Source organism: Oryzias melastigma, linkage group LG23, assembly GCF_002922805.2.
Source record: "Oryzias melastigma strain HK-1 linkage group LG23, ASM292280v2, whole genome shotgun sequence".
NCBI lineage: Eukaryota > Metazoa > Chordata > Actinopteri > Beloniformes > Adrianichthyidae > Oryzias > Oryzias melastigma.
Genome location: NC_050534.1, coordinates 10,222,079 through 10,242,029, shown reverse-complemented (window position 1 = coordinate 10,242,029; position 19,951 = coordinate 10,222,079). Strand labels below are relative to the sequence as shown.

At 38.0% G+C, this 19,951-nt stretch overlaps 2 protein-coding genes across 3 annotated transcripts in view; one reads left to right on the top strand and one right to left on the bottom strand.

Annotated features, from left to right (window-relative positions):
- The window catches only part of pdzrn4 (PDZ domain containing ring finger 4), a 51,267-nt gene that overhangs the window by 15,204 nt on the left and 16,112 nt on the right, over positions 1-19,951 (bottom strand). Inside the window, exons 2-3 of the mRNA XM_024286885.2 lie at positions 4,916-5,187; positions 3,739-3,841 (exon numbers count right to left, since the gene is read on the bottom strand). Of these exons, the coding sequence (XP_024142653.1) occupies positions 3,739-3,841; positions 4,916-5,187 (375 nt within the window). The remainder of the gene's footprint in view (positions 1-3,738; positions 3,842-4,915; positions 5,188-19,951) is intronic.
- The window catches only part of gxylt1b (glucoside xylosyltransferase 1b), a 109,138-nt gene that overhangs the window by 73,194 nt on the left and 15,993 nt on the right, over positions 1-19,951 (top strand). The gene's annotated exons all lie outside the window — the stretch shown is intronic.

Below are 19,951 nucleotides of genomic sequence, written 5' to 3'. Positions count from 1 at the left end.
GCGTGTGGGTGACGTCACAGCTTTGTCTGGGGCGCGTGCAGCGCAGCTCAACTCAGAAGAGGGAGAAGTCCGTTCAACGGTTAAAATAAAGAGCAACAAATAAGCATCTGGACCTTTTTTCTGTCTGAAAACACGACAACATAAATTCAAGTTTCTGTCACGGTGCTCGCGCTCACGAGACTTCAGGCTCCAAGCTGCAAAAGTGCGTCTGCAGGTGAAGCGATGAGGAAAGGGGGAGGAGCTGCGCGATTCCGTATGACCCGCAATTTCTAAAGCGCTTTGACGCTGCGGGACCTCTCGGTGCCCCGAGAAAAACAAAATTTTCGAGCAGCTCACAAGTGAGTTGCGCTATTTTTAGAAGAGATCTGCGGACGACTTATGTGGTGCTCGCGGGCGACGTGTTGGTGACCCCTGGCGTAGAGGGTGATAGACGGGAAGTGCTGGATCCTAAAATCCTAGATCCTAGATTTCATGAAAATTATGATTGTCGTGCGAGTGGTAAGTCTCTTTTATGTTGTCCTTATGCCACACTCTAGTAATCAGTATCAGTCCTGACCACATAGAGTCCACAGGTGATACATAACTGCCAATAGGATGCCCACAAACCATATGCTTGGATTGTCTAATTTCCTAAATTGTAACAGTTAGTACGCATGTAAGTAGTGCTCACTTTTTGCATGAACAGGCCCCTTGCTCCAGGCATAAAGTTCACAGGGTTGAAAAAATGAACAATCCATATGACTCACATCCACTTCACCGTAACTTATCACTGTTAAGTGTTTGCTGAAACTTGTCACTTGAGGCATACTCGTAAAAAAAAGAGTGCATGAATATTTTCACTCAACGAACGCATCGGGTGGTCTACAACCTTGATAGTTCATCTGGGCCACTTGTGTGCCCCATACAAGTTTGTCCATTTTTCGCCTGCAGACAGCCTATATCTGCCCCTAAGGGCAGTTGTGACACAAGACAGACATAGAGATTTGTGTTCTTTGGTGGTTGGAAACTTATTTTCTCTGCTTGTCTAAACAAGTCAAAAAAACAAAACATTTCAAACATTTCACTTTTATTTACCAACATTTATGTTTTTGGGGCAAATTAAGGAAATTTGTTTGGTTTGAAGACATCAATTGCCAATTTGGTGAAATAATGAGTGCTTTTTACCCAGCAAACCACTTTTTGTTCAACACACTTGCAGCTAAATAAGAGCAATTTTTAACATTCTTCATGGTGAACTCAAGAGGAATATTTAAATGCCATATAAATCTAATTTTGATATATTTTAAAATATCAAGCTGTTTCCATTTTTATGACTCTTAGTGCTACATTACAGTTTGGCGTGGAGCTTCCAGAACTAGTTGGAGTATAACAACAGGCTTGTCCATGTGGACGATCCATTTGAAGTGAAGCCCAAGCTGTCAATCAGAGATAATGTTCTTGGGAATGGCAGCTCCATTCAGTTTCAACCAAGAGGAAACCCATTCTTGTTTCAGTTAGATACACATGGATGGACATGGAAAGTGAAGCAATTTGGCGTGTGAACTGTCTGGCAGGTGTGCATACGTGTGTTTTCCTGTTGTACCACTGACCTTGTTGTGATACAACAGCTATTACTATCCCCCCCCCCACCACCAGCACCACCCCACTACCACCCCACTACCACCCCAACCCCAGGAGGCCCTTTCATTCGGAGGATGCTGTAAGGTAGAAGGCCACAGCTGGCATCACAGAGATCCTAATAACCACAATGCAGTTCACTGAACCAGGAAGTGCCTATTAAACCAGGCAGGATCACTGACAGTAGCGAAAATCACCCATCACTGTCACCTGACAGGGCCTGGAGGTGCAGCAGGAGACGGGCATGATCCACCTGCTAGAATGGAGATATGTGCAGCATGTGAGGCTTTTATTAGATTTTATAGATATTTTCAATCTGAATCTAAGGATGAATCTCAATTCTGCCTCTTGGAGCTACAGTTTTTCTGTGCATCCATGTTTTCAGAAGAAGGAAAAGTAAAACTATAAAGGACCAAACTACAAACACTGAGGGGGGATGGACATTTCCTCAAAATTTACCATGTTTTTCACACTATAAGGTGGAAAATGTTTTTCCTCCCAAAACAACAACGTGCGTTATTATCTGGAGAAACAACGATACATGCTAACGTGTAGCATTGTCAGACTGTTAGCATTATTACAGTAATATTTGTTTTTAGCAGTCCTAGTCTAGCATTTTTTTCCTTTTTAAGAGTTGCAAACAAGGTTGGGAATTACAGGAACTGTTACATACGGTAACACTTCTAATGTGGCAAACGTGTAGCGCAAATGTGTTGCTTTTTTATTTTATTTTTTTATGTTACTAACGGTGTTGGAAGTTACCATAGTCACAGTAATGTTTGTTTTAGCTGTATCAGGTCGTTTTTTTTTTCTTGCTTCTAACATGGCTAACATTTAGCGTGTTACAAATAACTTCTTTTGTTACTGTGCACATAGTTAATTAATATTAATATTTAATATTTGATATGAATATTAATTTGAACATCACTGAGTGATCCAAGTGATCCAACTTGAATTACTTGTCTTAAACTTTTTTTTTTAAAGCCTATTTAAAACTTTCTATGTAGTAGTATCATTTAAAAATTAAGTAACTTCTGCTTATGTTTAAATGTAGACACTTCACACCTAAAACATATTTAAGGAGATGGTAGATGCTACAAAAAAGTGTCCTAATGACATAATTTCAGTCAAAGGAGCAAAAATAGCTTATGAGGTAGGAGGTCCAAATATTGACCTCCATTAAAATAAGATATTGATCTATGAACATTTTAAGACAGTGCTGATTATTTAATGAGAATGTCCCAATTTCCTAACATGACTGTAATTTCGTGGTCCCTAAAGCGCGGTACATACAATATATATATTTTTTCGTTTATAATAATAAAAAATGGTCTGTCCACCTGATAATCTGGATAACTTTATAGAATCATATTACGCAAAGAAAAGCACCATGAATTTGTTCAGTTAAAAGCAACTTGTTTTGATGATTGAATAACATTATTTTATAATTTTATTTGTGTGAAAGGTGTATTAAAATTCAGATAGTTTTTTCTAAGTCATAATTAAAAAAAAAAAAAAAATGAAATGTTGTCTTTGACACTGTCTCGTGATATATCGGGGATATATATATCGTGACAAGTGTACCACGTTACGTATCGGGGATACATATATCGTGACAAGTGTATCACGATACGTATCGGGGATACATATATCATGACAAGTGTACCACGATACGTATCGGGGATACATATATCATGACCAGTGTACCACGATACGTATCGGGGATACATATATCGTGACCAGTGTACCACGATACGTATCGGGGATACATATATCATGACAAGTGTACCACGATACGTATCGGGATACATATATATCGTGACAAGTGTACCATGATACGTATCGGGGATACATATATCGTGACAAGTGTACCATGATACGTATCGGGGATACATATATCGTGACAAATGTATCACGATACATATCGGGCGTACATATATAGTGACAAGTGTACCACGATACTTATCGGGGATACATATATCGTGACAAGTGTACCACGATACGTATCGGGATACATATCGTATCGTGACACATGTAATATTATACACATGGTAATGTCAGATTCTTGCCAATACACACCCCTAGTGAACACAATAGTGAAAAAGAAAAGTCAAATCCTACCTCATACTCATAGTCTTCAGTCCTTTCCGCCTCTGCTGGAGTATTAGACATGTACTCTGGACATTCATAGTACTCGTGCTCCATGGTCTGAATGGAATGACAGCTACAGGGAAAAGACATAACAAAAACTGGTTGGAAATCAATCACTCATGTTCTGCTTTTCTATGTTTTCTGAATAGCCCTACAACATAAATGTTATTGATCTTATCAATAAATATCCCTGCAGACTTTGTCAGTGTCTTTTTAAATTGTTCTAAACTACTTGGAACAATCATTCTATTTCAAAAGTCTTTAAATTGGTCCTCGATTTGCAAGAAAATCTCTACCATTACCTCCGAATTACAGCCATGACTTCTGTAAATTGTCGCTATTACTGCCTCTCTGTAATCACTGACCACGACAGGTAGATTTGTGGTTTTATGAGACAAATTGATTTCATTTCCTGCCCAGCACAGACCTATAAATAACCTTGGAATGAACGGTCTCAGGATGCCTGCTTTATCAGCCCATTGGCTTTTAATCGGCAAGCAAAAGTCCCCATTAAAGAAAATGGATGTAGCACAGCGAAACAATTATTGCTGTGCAGTTTAGCTGTACATAATGAGATCACAGTGCGGAGTTTGGACTGGGGTGTTTATGCTGATATGTGTTTCTAAAGCTATATTCACACAAAGCATGTGACACAAAACACTTCACGAATCCGCTGAAAAAGAATTCTTGAACGTGGACTTTGCATATGATGTTCACACTGGACAATCAGGGAGGGGCTTCTTCTTTTGGTACTGTTTACTTACTGCATGTTCCAAAATATGAATGACTTGTCTTGTATAAATATGGCTGGGCAATAAAATGCAATTACTAATTTGTTCTTAATAGTTTCTTATGTCAAATTAAAGGTAAGCCATCCATACATTATTGCTAAACCCAAGTCCCTGATTGGTCAAAGTTCAACCTGGTTTAACCTGCGTGTCTATTGAATGCATGTTTTATACATAGAGCCCAAAAACTGTCGTAGAAACTTGCATATCTATGCGTGAATGCAAGTTTTGAACCCAAAAGCCCGAATACACATTTATGTGCTTTTACAAAGACTTTTCATTGCCAAGAGCGGTATGAACATAGCTTTGGGAAACAGAAGAAAAAAGTGAAGGACAGGGGCATCCCTGCAGATTCTCACCTGTCAGAGAGCAGGAATGGACAGATGTCAGGGACCGGTGGGGTGGAGGGTTGCAGCTTGGCCAGCGCCATGATGTGCTCAAAGGTGATGTCTGTCTGCGTGCAGACATCAACCACGCACACGTCTTGTGGCGAGCCGCTGTGGCTGTGCGAGACAGCAGGTGCAGCCCTGTTGGGGGTTCTTCGTAGAACCTGCACAACGATGGGGTCTCGTCTGATGGCTTCCACCACCGCCTCTTCATGTTCAGTTCTGGAAAAGTCACGTCCGTTTACCTGTGGTGTCAGATATTAGAGTTTTATGAGCTGTTACCCCACATTTATAAGCAAAAAAAAAACATTTTTAAATGGTAAAAGTTGTTACTGTTACATTAATTTGATATATTTCTATGGTTAGAATATAAAATGTGTGTCACATAGAAAACTAATATTGGATTAATTAATGTTGGATTCTCTCCAGCACATCCGTCTACATCTGAGTCTGGAAGCATGTCACGTGTCTTAAATACATCCACTGAAACACTAGCAAAGTTAATAAAAAATAAATGTCTTCGGAAAGTTATTTTGTGTGGGAATGAGTTTGTGACAAAACTAATACACTTTGACTTCAAAATGTTGAAAAAAGAGGCATTTTGATGCAACATCAAATGAACACTTTCAATAAAAGTCTATGTAAATGCTCGTTTATGCGTGTTTCGGGCTTCTGCGTTCAAAATCCTCTTGTTTACGAGTCGCTACCCAAGTTTCAACGTTAGTTAAAACATTGACTCGGATTTGGTGGTGACGTTTTGGTGTCCCTTTTCATTCAGAAAAGTGTTTTAAACTGTTTTAAAACTAATCATGGAGGATAAATTAACCATTATGGTTTGTGTATGAAGAGATTTTTGTACTACCATATTGAAAGCAAAAGTCCCAGTTTTAAGATCAAAATTAAATATTAGTTGAATGCCAAATTAGCTTTTAAACAAAGAAAGAAAAAAAAATACTTAGGTCAGCCCAAACAGCTAGCATGTAGGCTAGCTGGAAAAATTGCTAAATTTCAAAGTAGCCTAAAAAACTGGAAAAAAGCCTAAATTAGCCAAAACAGCTAGCATGTTGCTGAAATATTAGCTAAACTCCAAAATAGCCTAAAAAATCTTAGTAAATGCCAAAATAGTCAAAAAAATGAACAGAATGGCAATTTTTAAAACTTCAAAACCATAACTTTTTAACATTATGAATATTTAAAAGGCAGGAATATTTTTTCCAGAATAAATCAACTTAAACTTTAAAGAACTTTCCATATTTTACTCTCCTCAAAAATATATTTTGTCACAGTTATACAAGTTACAAATAAATACAAGATAACATCGAACCATTAATAACAATAAAATAAAATGATCTGGAGGTCCGGATAGAATTCCCCGGCGGCCCAGATCTGGCCCTGGGCCTTGACTTTGACACGTGAATTTAGGGTGACATTTGTGCCACCAAGCGGCCTGGTGATTGGTCTAGATCAGGTGTGGGCAAACTACAGTCCAGGGACCATATGCGGCCCCTCACACTATTTAATCTGGCCCGCCAAACTAGAATAGATTATATTGATAATCTTTGTTAATGTTTTATTTTCCCTGGTTTTTCCCCATCGATCGCACTCTACTAATAAATTGACATTTGTTTAGGCAGACAGACAGTTATTCTGCATGTGTGTGTTTATTGTCGTTTTTTTTTCCAAGACCGACATGCCTTTTTCCAATCATTCCAACACCACATGAATGCAGCATTTCTCTAAATTTGTCTCATGAGGAATTTCAACCTATTGGTTCAACTGGCACTAGAATGAGAACTAAAGCCACAGTTTGAAAATAAAAACTCCAAAATGTTCTGTTTTAAAAATATAAATATTTATTTTTCGTCCAGATTCCTATTCCTTTCTCTTATGAAGTGGCCCACAAGTCAAAAAGTTTGCCCACCCTCCCTGGTCTAGATTCTATCCAATCAAATCGCCATATTTATCCAACATGGTGTCTCCCACTGAGGATCAATCGGCAAACAGGCTCTATTGCCCTTTATTTTGCCTCCTTGGCTGAAGTAAAACATCTTTTTAAAATAATTCATCCCTATTTATTTATTTTTTTTAGCATTGATTAAATTTCTTTCAGTCAGATTTGTGAATTTATGGTTGAGGATCTCCCGAAACCGTAAAATAAACTGTAAAGTTTATCTACTGAAATTATGCTAAACAAGCCTATGAATCCTCCGGGGCAAAATATTGGTAAAAGAAATTTGATTTTCTTTAAGATTTGTTTATTTCAGAAAAAAAGACAAGATTTAAAGCACAAAAGTCTTTCGGATTAACAGCAGTAGTACCCCTAAGTAAGGAAAAGAAAGATGCCTCAGCAAAGCAGAAGGAATTCGATTTTTTTTCTTTAATGTTAATTTTCACAGGGTGTTATTTTTATTTATTAGGGTTTTTTGCTTCATAAAAAGGGTGGCATCATATTTCCCATGAAAAATTAAAACTAAAAGAACATGGGGGCCTTGACAGTCCTGTTCTATATAGTCTTCTTGGAGCTACTGAGTTCAGGAAGTTGGTAAGAGTATTTGAGAACTACAAAAGCTAGCACTATTTAAACCTAATATAGCGGCGTCTAAAATGATGATGCCATCTTATGGGTGATTATGGTTACCGGCTTTTATCACCAAGGCCCAATCATGAGCAGCAGTTGGAATGTTATGGAAGCCATCACTAAAACGACACCTGGATGTCTTCATTTGCTTTTACTACACTGTGCGATCCACCTTTTGATGAAGAAGCTGGGGGGTGATGAATAGGCCGCCAGATGGTTTTACAACATGTCGCATTTTTATGTTTCTTTTGAAAAGCTTTTTCAGGCATCTATTTTATAGTTATTTTAAATGTAAAAGGGGGGAATTTTTCTTTATCGTCATTTTTTGCAAAAGTTGTTTAAAGGATTGAGTCTCTGCTTACCTATCATTGAAATATTTCCCCACAGGACTTATATTTTAATTTAATCACACCTTTCCGTCTGTACGTGTGGTCAGATGTATGCAAGCAAAGCACTTGCACGGAGACGTATAGCAGTGCGGATTCCATCAATATTGAGCAGTAATTCCATTTTGATTACAAGATCCCGTTCTCATTGCTCCAAGGTGCTCTTGTGACCACTCTGACTAAGACACAATATCGTCTCCTTACATCATCTAAGAATAGTTCACGGCAGCCCATAGGGGGAAGCTGTAATGAACCAACAATATAGCGCAGCCTTCATATACCTCTCAAGTTAAAGGTTATCTTTGCCAATAAAAATGGTTCCCAGTAGCCCCAAACCAAAGCCTCTTGTCTGTCCAAACATTCCCTCTTAAAGGTCAAGGTTCAAAGTGCTGCTCTGCACTTAAGGATGAATGAATATAATGTTGCTTGGAGAATGAATAAACGGCTTCGTCTTTGTGTCTGTCGGTGAAGCCGGCGTGATATTATGTGTGTGGATCAAGGTCATCAATGAAAATGGGATTCAGTTCCTGCTTTTCTGTTTATCACTTTGCACGTTTGTGAAGTGATACTTTAAATTCAAATGGAGTTGTTGTAGTACTGTTGACATGTTTGTGAAATGCACAACATTGCTCTTTTTTGTCATTCGTCTAGCAACTGGAAAAAACATTTATTTAGGAATAAAGTCAACTCCCCCTTATCTAGTTATGTGATATTAATAGTCTTGGGGTTCACACTGGATTGTCACTACCAGATACTAGTGCATGTACTTGCAGTTGGAAGAGACTTTGTGCAAAGACATCCATATGTGCAAGTTTTCAGCACAAAAACCCAATACGCACATACAGGCGCAATTACAGACTTTTCATAGGAAGTGCTTGCTTAAACACATATTTCTGAGCCCTGTGAGCGTAGCATTAAATTTACTAATTGTAAAATGGACTTAATGCTGATTACTGTCAGTTTTTCATTAAATACAATGCAAAGAAAAGTGAGTCAAAGAAAGTCAATTAAGGCGCACTATAGTACCAAATGCCACAAATAACATCACAACCGTCAGTGTTTATGATACTCCTCACAAACTCATATGGGGTTAAATGCCAAATAAATTGCCTATATATACCATATATAAATATTATATACACCATATATACATACACGCACGCACACACTGTATATTCGTAAATAACCAATACATATTTTATAGAAATGTAATTTTAATTTACATATCTTACTGAATACAAAGCTTTTGACCTCTACATAAAAAACTTGTAGCCATGAAACATGCGTGTCAGCTAAAGCAGGTTAAACTTTGACGAACTAGAGACTTGGAAACAAACCAAAATCAGAGCCTACTTTATCTTCTTTCACTTTCGGTTCATCCCTTTCGGGGTCGCCACAGCGTAACAGCACCCACTGTTTCGCATCAGTGATTTGGCAGAGTTTTTACGCCGGATGCCCTTCCTGACACAACCCTGTACTTTAGGGGCACAGGGACCCAGTTAGGCAGCAGCGTCAAGGGTCTTACCTAAGGACCCAATCTGGGTGGGGATCAGTGGACAACCCTGGGAATCGAACCCAGGGCTCCTGCGTTCCAGCCCTTCACCTAGCCCACTGAGCCACCACTCTTCTGACATGATGGTAATCCATATCCACCTTTGTTAGGATGCTAGCAATAAACCAAACCGTTTTTGTTTCGAGCTCAAATCACAACTTCCAGCTGTAGGTGATGGACGTGTGGTAGTAAACAGAAATAAACTGACAAAGAAGCCCTTCCCTGCTTGTCCAGTATGATCACCATGGGCTTAAAGTGCGTTCTTGAAACGCACATTAAACCCCGTTTGTACGTAGCTTTCAACCTAGCTCAAACAAAAGGTCAAAGGTTGCTTTCCAGATTCTTTTTTTGTGAAGCTCCCATGATTTAAAAGCTTTTACCGCTCACCTTTAAGTAGAGATTGTCCGTCAGATCTGAGAAAAGTCATAAACCAATCAGGGCTTACTTTGAAGCTGTCAATACGCTCAATATGTTGCGCTGCTTGTGTCAACCTTTAAATGTGTCACTGCGTTATCAGTTGGACACTAAAATGGCTAAATGTTGCTTCTACACATGAATCCACACAGGAATGATAAGAGAAAAGTAGAGATAAGAAATAGCATTTGTTATATATTGTGTGTGCACATGTGTGTGTGTGTGTGCACTTGTGAATGGCTGCGTTTGCTAAACTGAGATAAGAGCCAACCACTCAACCTCACAGCTAAATCTGACAGGCGTTTTGTCATTGTGAACAAATGGAAACACGCACACAGACTACACACAAATACATGTTTGTGCACAGCGTTACATCATCTCCAGACAGACTTCAAACATCTAGACAGTGTGGTTGTCTGCATTAATCATGTTCTACTGAACAATGCTGGTCCCTCACACTGAGTAAACTGACAATAGACGTTGAAACAATAAGCTGCGGTGGTGGCGGCGGGGGAGCTTTTCGTTTTTGCCGCTGACCTTTTCCGTACTCTACCATTTTTATTTTCACCTCAATCTCCCACGTCGGGATTTGTTGGCGAAGTTCAGCTCATTGAAAGATCTGCTTCTTTTGCATTCATGGAAAGTGGATTGTTGTGATGAGTGAGGATGCGCAGGTGGCGTCCTCCAATAACCTGTCGGATCTCATTTCCCCTTCCCCCGTTCCCCCAACGTGGGACGACTCCAAGGGATCAACGTCAGAAATGTCTCATTTCAATAAGAAAAGTCTCCAACACACAGTATCACGTAGGCTCAACAAGACCCCCGCTTTCAGGCAGCTGAGTGACAGGATGTGTGACTTATGTACTCAGTGATTCCAGTTTTGTCGAGAATGGGATGCTATCGAATACTATATTGATGTTCTGTTTCTCTGAGTGGATTTGCTTGAAATATAGTAGCTGAGGTTTAAATTACATAAATAAAATTTGGGGAAAAAATGGTTTTAGTCTGAGGTCCTTCACACTGTGTATAGCGTTCCATGCTAGTGCTAGTTCAGCCAACCGGATGTTAGTGTGTAGCTATTGTATTTTTTGGACTACTAGTGGCTCTAGAGTATAAGTCGCAGCATTAAATATTTAATATAATAAAGAAAACCATTGTATATTGTCACACTTTTGGGAGAAATTAATTAAACAAATACGAGATCAGGAATTAACATTTCTTCTCAAAAGGCAAATCATACTAGCGGAATAGCTAACAACAATAGACTATATGTACCATTTACGACCATAACACATTGGTATTATTTAGCTTCATGAAACTTATCTAGTTATCTAATATATTAGTGCAACATACACTTTTACTCATATAACCATAGCATAAAGAAAATGCTTACGATTTAGCTCTTTATATCACTTTAAATCACGTAATTAGTTGAATTCTTCATTCTGTGTTGCTTTGGAACAATTTCGGCAAGCTCAGTGTGATGTTGCATTAACACAGAATATGATTTGCGTAGCAGGGGCGACCACTTTCAATGTTTGATTAATGGTACACGGTAAATCTGAGGTCCTGCGGTGCGATTTGAGCAACTGGAGCAGCGCAGCATTCAGCGCGAATTGAGCATGTTCTGCCCGATCCAAATTCTTCCCTTCTCCCTACTCCTCAAGTGCTAGGGGTGTCTGGAAGAAGAAGCTAGAAGCTCTGCGCTAACGTAGCTGACCTGTGGCTATTGATGACGTCCGAATTCTGTGACACTAATTTTCCATAACTCTCTGTTTGGAGGGCCAAATGTGGGGGTAGGGAGAAGAAGGGAAGAATTTGAATTGGGCCTTCAAATATCTCAATTTTGGCAGGTCGCCACGTAGCATCTACCAATCAGGGACTCAGCTTTAGGCATGTGATGTTTTCAGTGACTCCATCAGTGGGTAGAATACTAATCCAATGCGAGCGTCCCACAGGGGGCCACGGCATCAAGCTAAGGAACACATTTTCTGACAAGCCGCAAGCAGTGAATTCGCCACGAAGTGAAGGAGGGGCGGGCCACACGAATTTGTCACGCGAATCGTGTTCATAGTTCTTCTTCTTGTGTTGTTGTCAGTAGCAAATACTGATACACACCAACAGTGCCCTCTAGTGGGCGTTGCTACTTATTTTTTATAAAACTACATATCTAAGTATAAGTCGCACCCTGGACAAACTATGGCGTATAACTATGTAAAAAATGGGAATTATACTCAGAACAAAACACTAATCTGTTTATTTCAAGTGTTGGAAATGTAACTATAATGCTAAAATACTATTTATTCATTCTCTAAGCCTGTTTAATTATCCTTCATTATTAGTGAAGTTATGGTCTAAAAATAACCAACGATGGACGTAATCTGTGAAGTAGTCGTAACTGTTTTAAACATTTATTATAAATGTTTTAAGGTTATAAACTATTCACTACACACTTTGTAACGCCTTTCCTAAACAGACATTTTACACTTTTACACTTTCTTCATAGAAAAATAGGTCCAGTGTTAAAGAATACAAAGAAAGATCTGCCCTCGATCAAAAATGTACGTAAATTTGACGAGCTGAACGCATTCTATACAGGAGACACAAATGAGATTAATTGATAAGATCAATGGCCAATCAAGATGCAGAACACAAATTCCTTTTAAAATAAAATAAAATAAAAATGAATCATGTCCTGCTTTGTCCTAAAAGAAATAAGGGAAACACTGTAACAGCTTTTTGGGTCATAGGGTTGCTGGTGCCTATCCTAGCTACTGTTGGCTAAAGGCTGGGCACACCAATATCCACAAGTCACCAGTCCATCTTAGGGCCACACAATCGATTTTAAATTCAGAATTTCACTTATGAAGCATATTTTTTGGTTGTACTCGAAATTATTGTGTATTATTTTAGTAAGTTGTAAAAATTCAAAGTGAATCTTTTTAGTTAATACATTTACATTTGAATTAATTAATGGGCTGATATCCCCGCTAATTAATTACATTTGGTAAATCATTTTAAATTTGAAGCTTGTAAGTATTTGCGCTCACTGCAGTCATGTGATGGGGGGGGGGTCATTGATTTTTAATAAAAATAAAAACTACCATTTCTAGATCCTAAAAAAGTTCTGATGGAACAAAAAATGTAGTTCACTTTCTGATGAGCTGGATAACATTTTTGCATTTTTTAGCAAACCTTGATGCTTTTTTCCAATCAACAACTGCTCACTATGCATTGTGCTGTTTTACATTTCAGCATCACACCAATTAATCAAAGTGACAAGGTACTTAATGAGAGGCAATTAGCGTGTTAACCGAAATGCAAATCAGACAAGGAGAGAGTGCAGGAAGGTGGGAGGGATTTGTACCGCCGTGTTGGCGGTTTGGAGTGTGTGGTGGTTTTGTGAGATTAAGTTGCGGCGATGAGTTCAAGGAGATTTTTGCTCCTGCTAGAACCCGCACAGGTTGAAGTTCAGTTCGGCTCTTCCCAACTGTGCTCATCCTGCATCCATGTTCACGCCTGTGAGTGTCACATTGCAACGAGTGTCCTTGAGTTTTTTTTCTACATTGGTTCCTGCACAACAGGCGAAAACAACCAATTAGTTCTGCCTGAAGAAGTCGGCATGACAACACGAAACATGGATTTACCAGCTGCTGTCAGGATGGATGTTAAGTAGCCCGTGCAGGTCAATCCCTTCTTCATCTCTAAGAGTCTGTGCGCTGCAGATTAGAGACTTTCCTCCAGGAATGGCTCTCTTTCCTTTAGATCTTGCAGTTTGAGGAAGGGTAAAAGATAAAACGGCTTTATTTTTTTTTATTTTAGCCAGAAACTGACATAGTTTTAGGAGGCATCACAACAAAAAGCAGAGTCTTCCCCACGCGTCCCTCTTCAATGACACTCACAAACGGGTCTCAAGCTGCTGCCGCCAGGATTGTTCTGGTGGAGTCTGAACGCCGTTGAAGAGTTCTTCAACCAGATTGACTTGCTGCTCTGCAGCTGATCAAGCTGAGGGAAGCTCAAGCAAAGACCCTTCTAAAAAAAGGATGCTTTTAGGGTTCAGACTTCATAAAATGGAACCAGGAAATAAAACAAAAGTAAATGATGATAATTCACTGCAGAAAAATGTGCTTCTTTAAAACTATCTTAAAAAACATATTGGAATAAAAAAAAAAAAAATCTGATATTACATGTGTGTTTTATCACTAAATGCTCTTATATTAAAAAAGGAAAATCTCAAAATAGGACTTATTTAGTAAAAAAACATGTTTCACCTTTACTATTTTGGTTTTACACTGTAATTATATTATTTTCACATTACAGGGGTAGTATTCTGAAAAGTGTGTTTCTGATTTCCACCACATTAGAGTTTGTAGTTATCTTTTCAGTCAAAGTATACAAGGAGACAGAGTCCGGAAAAAGATATTTAAAAATGAATAAAAATAATTGTTCCCTCAAATTAATAATTTGTGCTAACAAATTAGTATTTTATAGGCAAAAATGATCATTTTGTGTGCAAAAAATTTGTATTTCGTGGAAAATAATTTGTTTTTTGTTTGTGGACAGAATTGAGCATTTTAGCAATTTTGTATTTCGGGGATATAAATTTGTTTTTCATGAGCACAAATTTGTTTTTATTTTGTGAGCACAAATTAGCATTTTGTGCGCAAAATTAGAATTTTGTGAACACAAACTAGCATTTTATGGCCCAAATTAGCATTTTGTGGACACAAATTAGCATTTTGTGCGCAACATTAGAATTTTATGAACACAAACTAGCATTTTATGGCCCAAATTAGCATTTTATTAGCATTTTGTGGACACAAATTAGCATTTTATGGGCAAAACTAGCATTTATTTAGCATTTTGTGCAGATAGTTTAGTATTTTTGGGACACAAATTAGCTTTTTTTTTGGCAAAACCTAGCATTTTGTTAGCATTTTGTGGGCACAGTAACCATTTTCTTAGCATTTCATGGACACAAATTAGCCTTTCGTGCATATAAATTAGCAATTTGTGCTCAAAATAGCATTTTGTGCACGGAGAACAGAGTCTTTTCTTGCTTTTCTGTTGTTGTAGAGTTAGACGAGCTAATTCTTCTTTAACGGTCCTGGTACATCGCCGGTCCATCCTGGGAAAGGATCCCTCCTTCATGTGGACATCTCTTCTTTTCTCCTGGAATCTGTTTTCTTAAGGAGTTTTCCTCACCAAGAAGGAGAGTCTAGAGGGATGACAAGTTTAGCTTAGTCTGTTTAGTTTAGCAATCGGCTTTTGCTTATATTTGTACAATTACCAGCATGAAGCCCAATGAGACAATTGCTTTGTGATTTTAAGCTCTGTAAATAAAATTGAATTGAATTTTCTCTGCGACAGAATCAGCTGATTAACGTTGAGTATGAAAACACTTTACTACTGTAAAGTGTTGCAAATTAGCCCAAAGCTTCTTTTCTCTGCTTCAGAATCTGCTGGGATTAAGTTATATTTGTAAACAATTGAAGACTTGCAGTGTTTGAGAAAAGTTTTTTTTTATATATTACAGGGAAAATACAAAGATTTAACTAAAGTATGTTATTTTTTACGATATTTGTTGAGATTTAATCAATTATTTTCTTTTTTTTTGTACATAGTCTAGTTCACCCGAATTTTGCATTGTTTTTGTTTTACCATTATTATAAGGATTATTGTTGGTTCAGAAAAAAAGAATAGTTTTCTTTTGAAAGAAAAGACGTTAATTGCGCATTGGATCGCTCTTTTTGGTTGCATTACTCTGAAACACAATTTTAATGTAAAAAAAATGCACAATTTGTTTGAGTTGGCAGCAGCAATAAAAACGTCTTAAAAGTCATTTTTTATTACCGTTTCCTTCACATACTGAGTTCTTCATATCATCTAAGATTCGGTTTCAGACCTGTATTTGTCTGTCACTGTTACTTAAAGTCAGCCAGTGGGATAAGAGTTGGTAAAATATATTCAGTTTTACAGAAAACCCCATAAAGAGACAAAGAAATCTCTCTCTACTTCATCCATCCCTGTAGAAAACGAGCACGGAGACATCAGAGACCGCAGAATGGTGACTGTCATTCCAAGCAGCCATTTCTGATGTAAGTAGGGGGAAATCAAAGGTTATCATCTGACAGTGAATGCATTAGGAACCATCTTATTTCCTGCTCTTTGTGCCACTTCTGCATGCAAAATGCAAGGCAGCCTTCCATTCAATTAGGTTTCATGAATACAGATGTTGCCTTGGAATGAAACAAAGGTTGTCATATTTTTGGTTGGAGAATTATTTGTTTATCAACCAAACAAGTCAAAAATCTGCGCTACACAACAGTTTTTCTTAATAGCTACTTTAGCGAGACATTTTTCTTTATTTTCCTTCGTAAAATGACTAATGCCTCGTGCCCGGCGGGCTCGTACATCATGTGTCCACGTTTAACTAATAGGCTCCGTGTCTTGGCGGCGCGTTATGACAAACTGCATCAACAAGACATTCATTACCCTCAACAACCTAGCAACCAAATCACAATTACCGCAATCCAAGAGTGGGCATCCAGCTCCGCGGCCGCGCTCCTAACCGCCACGCATAAATTAGCCTCCTTTTGTCACATCGGGGGGGCTGCTGAGTTGAAAATTAGCTCTGTTAGTTTTCCTCCTGATGACACTGGGGCTGTGAATGCTGGATGGCTGCGAAACGTCCTCCCTGTGAAATTAACACATTTTGTTTGGGGTGGTTATAAACGCGTCTAAGGATCGGCGAAATGTTCATTATGTGTGTTTTACGCACGTATTGTTGTGTGGAGGTGCAATCGGGCGGAAAGTTGCCTCGAGTGGCTCATGTAAATGGTGTGTGTGTGTTAGCAGGACTCTATTGTTGATCTGTGTCTTCTCCGCGGCCATTAAATTGCCATTAATCTCTCATCTGCCACTGAAACAACAGGCAGTGAGCTGAGTTTAACAATAGACCGGCGCGTCTTCCAGCCTCGCGTTTCGCACCGGCAATGAGTTGGAATTAGGCGCTTGGGGGTCACCGATTAGACCCGCATCATTCATCCAGATGGCTGGGTTCACAAAGAGGTGAGGTTTTTAGGGCTGCCGTAGTTGAGCTGTGTGGTTCTTCATTACAACGTGCTCACTAGAAAAGTTGCATTACCTGCGATAATGCTAGTGTGAATGCTTTTGCTGAAAGTAGTCGCTGAAGATGCACAAGCTTTTTGCTGAAAATGCAAAAGTTATTTGCAAAATGTAACATTTTCTAAAAGACTGAAAATTTTGTTAAAGAACTATGAAAAAATGCTAACGTTGACCTAAATTTCTGAAAAAAATTGTAGTAAAATTACTTAAAAATTCCTTGTACAAGCCAATTTTGCCAAAAAACTTTAGTATGTTGCTTAAATATGAGCTAAACTCCAAATTACCCCAAAAAACCTTAGTGGATAATAGATTAGTCAAAATAGCTAGCACATTGCTTAAATAGTAGCTACACTCCAAACTAGACTAAAATTCCTCAGTAAATTAAATTAGTTAAAAAAAATTTGCCTGTTGCTAAAATATTAGCTAAACTATAAATTAAAATAAAAAACTCAGTAGATGCTAAATTAGGCAAAAAAGCTAGCACATTTGTTAAAAACTAGCTAATCTGCAAAATAGCCTAAAATTCACCAGTAAACTAAATTAGTTAAAAAAAGTTAGCCTGATGCTAAAATAGAAGCTAAACTCTAAAGCAGCCTAAAAAAAATTTCAGTAGACAACAAATTAGCACAAAACATTAGCATGTTGCTAAAATATTAGCTAAACTCTAAATTAGCATAAAAAATCCTTAGTAGATGCCAAATTAGCCAAAGAAGCTAGCACATTGCTTGAATACTAGCTAAACTGAAAGATAGCCTTAATTCGACAGTAAACTAAATTAGTTAAAAAAGTTAGCCTGTTGCTAAAATTGAAGCTAACACTAAATTAGCCTAAACAACCCCAGTAAATAACAAATTAGCCAAAAAGTTAGCATGTTGCCAAAATACTAGGTAGGTTAAACTCATTTTTTTTTTATGAAAATGACAATAAAAGATTAAAACTTAGCCCATAAATATATTTAAAGATTTGTTGCTAATCTACCTAAAATTTTGAAATTTGAAGACTTTCTTGTTCATTTCCTATGGGGCATATTTTGCTCAATATTTCAAAAACTATAAAGTTTATGAATGCCAAAAATACGAGCACTAATGTCCTGAACAAGCTGAACGTGTGAATGAGTTTATGTACCAAAAAGTGTACGGAAAGAAGCAGGAGAATCACTATAGTGTGAATGCTTACTAAGCAACTACATGTGCCCCTCATAAGAAAAAAAGTTATTTGTTTTTCTATTTATGAAAGTTTTTGTCTTTTATTTTTTAAGTTTTTAAAGCAACTTTCTGGAAAACCATAAATATTTACGTCTAGACTGATTATTGCACTTTTTCTATTAGCCGATAAACCACATCAGAGAAGAAAACAGTTATGTGGCCCTCACAAGAAAAAAATTGGGGACTCCTGCTCTAAAGTTATAAACAGGTGTGGTGCGTTCAAGAACTTGGGTTTTTTTATTTGCTTTTTCGAGCCCGTGTACTCACAGCCGAAAGAGTTTTGGTGCAAAATGTCAAAGTGGTGCAAATCTTGCTCCAGTTTTGTTCTTTCACAGCTCTATTCCGATATATGAAAGACTTGATGTCATATAGTTTTGGCAGAGCACAAACCACTAATATTAATTTATCCTTAATCATCAATTGTTTTGAAAATAACTTTACTCATATGTCACTTCCAACGCCGAGACCCTAATTGCTCCAAGTTCATGTTTATATTAAAAGTGGGGTCATCTGGGACCCATAAGATAACACAGGGATGATATTGATGCTCGCAGTACTGCCACATTCACGCCACGCTTGGAAATATGCGTTCGAGCGACCATGTCGAAAGAAGAGTCTAAGTAAATGGTGCATATCCACATATCAGACAACTTTGTTCAAACTCTCACATTTATAAGTTGCTACACAAGTCCCTACAACCAATGTTGCTATGTATTTCTGAGCGTTTGCAGCTACCCGCTAACGTAGATGACTGGCGACTATTGATGACGTCATCAAACGGTAGTAACGTCCAACTTTGAAGACAAGAGTTTTGTGCCTGAATTCCCCACAATCACTATATAGTGCGTTCACCATTTTCTAGTGCTGTCCAAATCTACTAATTCCAAAATCGAGTGCACTCGAAATTTCCCAAAAGTCTTGCACAAAACTAGCGTTCATCGATGCTCACTAGAATAGACCACAATGCATTGCGGTCGAACAATTTCGAACAAAAAAACGTGTTTAAATGTATTTTTTTATAAACCATCCACATTTTCACCATCAGAACACTAAGAAGTTACTTCCATTCATCCAGAATCTTTTATATTCCTGAATAGAACTGTGAAAGAAAAAGCCTGGAGCAAGATTTGCGAGATTTGCACCACCGTATGCTAAAAACATTCAAGAACCTGCATTCAGTGCATTGTTGAACTTGCCACACACATGTTGTGTATCAGTCCAAGCACATCAACGTCCAGAACTTTACCAGCCTAATATACCAAAATTCCTGCTATTGCAGATGTGTACAACGCACCCCAAAGCCAGGAGGTTTCATTTCCAGGCAAAGAGGTCTAAGTGTGGCTTAATTAATTTGAAATTCCCCTCTCCTTCAACAAAACCATTAAAACTATAATTCCACTAATCTATTAATTAGCTTGGAATGTGGCTTTATAGCTAAAACAATTTCCCTAATTAGCATTTATGTTGGGAAAACGTCATAAAATAACCTTGATACAATTGTAATTGTTATTACGAGGTAGCATTGGTAAACACATTTATAAACTGTTACCAATCGGTCACGAATGAACCCTGGTTTCACTCTGCTAACAACAATGCTGCAGATTCTCCACACGAAAACTGGTGTTTGACAGCGACAAGAGACTGACACCACATGCAAATATCAGAGCAGATGAGCAGAACTCAAAGGTTGAGACTGAATAGCAGGAAATTAGCATAGACATTTGTAGTTGGAAGCGCTAGCGGCTA